At 36.1% G+C, this 2,783-nt stretch overlaps 1 protein-coding gene across 1 annotated transcript; it reads right to left on the bottom strand.

The window, feature by feature from the left end:
• Positions 1-227: 227 nt before the first annotated feature.
• On the bottom strand, positions 228-1,556 carry LOC108216998 (uncharacterized). Its single transcript, XM_017389850.2, has 2 exons — positions 970-1,556; positions 228-582 (listed from the first exon to the last, which is right to left on the bottom strand). The coding sequence occupies exons 1-2, from the start codon at positions 1,554-1,556 to the stop codon at positions 228-230; spliced, it is 942 nt and encodes a 313-aa protein (XP_017245339.2).
• Positions 1,557-2,783: the final 1,227 nt, after the last annotated feature.

The raw sequence follows: 2,783 nt of genomic DNA, 5'->3' as shown, positions 1-2,783 counted from the left end.
CTACTAGTCCAAATTTAATATTTGTCATGTTTAGTTGCATACAGTGTAGCATTCGGTGTTGCTAATGTTTAATAGACAATATATGTTAATATGCAACAGAAATCAACTTCAAATGCAACTGAAAGCCTCAAAGTCAAATATATAAAACTAGTAGTTCTATTCCGTGTACTATAAAACGACAATTTTGTCTTTGTTTGAGAAAAATCAATCAATGTAAACTAACTAATTCAAGCAACTCTAAGTGGAGGATTTCGACAAGTTCTCCTATTATGTCCATAGAGATTGCAACTCCTGCATTTGACTTGTTCACGCTGTTTTGCATTTATCTCCCAAGAAGCTTTGCATCTTCTTTTTTTTGGTCTGCCCACTCTTACTCGTCCTTGTGGAGGATATAGTGCCACTGACTTGAAATTTTCGGGTACTACCCACGTGTCTTCGTGACCAACAGGGAACACCGTCTCTTCATATGCATGAATCATTGCTTCCTTTGTGAAATATGGTGAACAACAATCATATGGATCATGATTAGCCTTTTGTAAAACAACAATTGCATGACCACAAGGAAGTTGGTCCAGTTGAAATCTATTGCATGTGCAGGTTCTCAAACCAATATCAACTATAGCTTTTCTATCACCATTGCGAACTTCAAACAAAACATCATTTGTCGGATGCACCCACAACATATGAATAGAAAAGTCAGTGCCTCTCAATACTCATTATATTTAAAAAAACTCTAAAATATAAAGTCTTACCGTCAAATTAATGGAGTATAGGTAATTATCTTTCAACATAACTTCGAACTTAGTGGTCAGTCTTGTCAAGGTTGCATTTGCTATATTTCTATCGCTCCAACTCCATTTTTGGATCAAAGCAAGCAAACTCTCTAGCATAGTACAAATTGGGAGTTCTCGAATTGCTATGATTACAGAATTTAAAGATTCAGCAACGTTGGATGTTAAGTTTGAGTACCTGTTATTTGGTGAATGAACTCTTGCCCATTTGTCATACCCAACTTCTTCCAAAAATGTTCTTATCCTGCTGTCAACCTTATCAAGTTCTCTCATGTGATACTCAAACTTTTTAACAGTGTATGCATTTTCCGCTGAGAAAGACTCTTTAATCTTTTTTGAGTTCTTCTTGAACTTGCTTTTAATGTTGCTCAGGAGATGAAAGATGCAAAATCCATATGGTATCTCTGGATACACTTTGCTGACAGCTTTTATTATGCTCTCATGACGATCGGATATTATAGTCATGTCTCCCCTTAATCCATAAGCATGTCTAATCTTGTCAAAAAACCAGTCCCAAGAACCATCATTTTCTGAATTGACTACAGCAAATGCCACTGGAAAGATCTTACCCCCTGCGTCCTGAATTGCTGCCACCAATAATGTACCTCCATGAGCTGATTTTAGAAAGGTACCATCAACAATGACAACCGGTATGCAATGAGGCCATCCTTTCATTGAAGCATTCAATGCAACAAAGACGTATAAGAAACACCCATTGTCTCCCACTTGAAAAGTAACAATTGATCCAGGATTTTTTTGTTGCATTGCCCCTAACAATTTCTTGTGCTTTTTCCTTGGATCTCCAAGCTTTGCTGTAATTCACTTGCACTTTATAATCATGTCTCTTATTATATCCGCAACTGTGTACTTTGTTTTGATATTGGTGTATTTGTTTTTTATGATGTCTGCAATCACGGTTGCAGTGGCTTGCCTTTGATCCTTAAATCTCAACTCCATATCACAAGTGTGAGTGTCAACCAACTTCCGTACTATGAACTGACTTGTTTCTCCATTTCGTGATGCTCGCATCATCCAGCTACAGTTTTTGTCGATGCAAGCAACCAAATACTCCTTCTGGCAAGACTTTTTAACATAAAACTGAAAATTGTTACGAATGGCATAATGACTCATAACTATCTTCAGTGTTTCTCTGTCTTTGTATGTTTGATCCAATTCAATCTGTTCATGTTTCTTGTTGCTAATGACAAACTTCTTCTCAATATGAGTTGCATCTCCATTATTTTCAAACTCATTTGAGATATCCACAAGTTGACCAGATATGAGTTTTGCATAGTCAATATAATTTGCAACCATTTCGCCATCCATTTCAACAAGTGTACTTGATGTTGCATCTTCAGGTTGCACGGCTTCAATGCACATATAATCACTTGTTCCACTCCTGGTTGACGTAATAGTGTCTTGGGCATTACACTCTCCGATTGTCAAACACAGAGGATATCTTATAAAATCTAGCTCTTTTTTCTTCAACTCAATATAAAACATAAGTTGACAATCATTAGCAATATCAAATGGAGGATAACTATTTTTAACTTGATACTCGATTTTTGTTGTGGATGATTCTAGAGACAACATCAGCTCATTGACAATAAGTCCTAGAAAATTATTATAAGTGCAGTTGATTGGAATCAGCAATCCGCAAACCTTAAAGCTGATGTAGTTTTGATTTTCATTCCATTGACCACCATGTTGTACTATGACCGCGATATTATCCATTTATCCAATTGCAACTGCAATCAACCAAATTCAAAAACATATAGCAAACAATGTAGTTCATTAAACAATGTAGCAACACTATATGCAAACAAATTTGTCCACAGTCTATGCAACACTCTATAAAGTTGATTAAACATTAGCCTCTATGCAACTTCAATGAGTGCTCCTGCGGGGCCACCTAAACAAAACCAACTAAATCCTAAATCAGCAACTAAATCAACTTCAGCAAACAACTGAATTAACATGCTAATCCAAATT

Source organism: Daucus carota, chromosome 4 (genome assembly GCF_001625215.2).
Source record: "Daucus carota subsp. sativus chromosome 4, DH1 v3.0, whole genome shotgun sequence".
Taxonomy (NCBI): domain Eukaryota; kingdom Viridiplantae; phylum Streptophyta; class Magnoliopsida; order Apiales; family Apiaceae; genus Daucus; species Daucus carota.
This window is presented reverse-complemented; position numbering and strand designations above follow the sequence as displayed.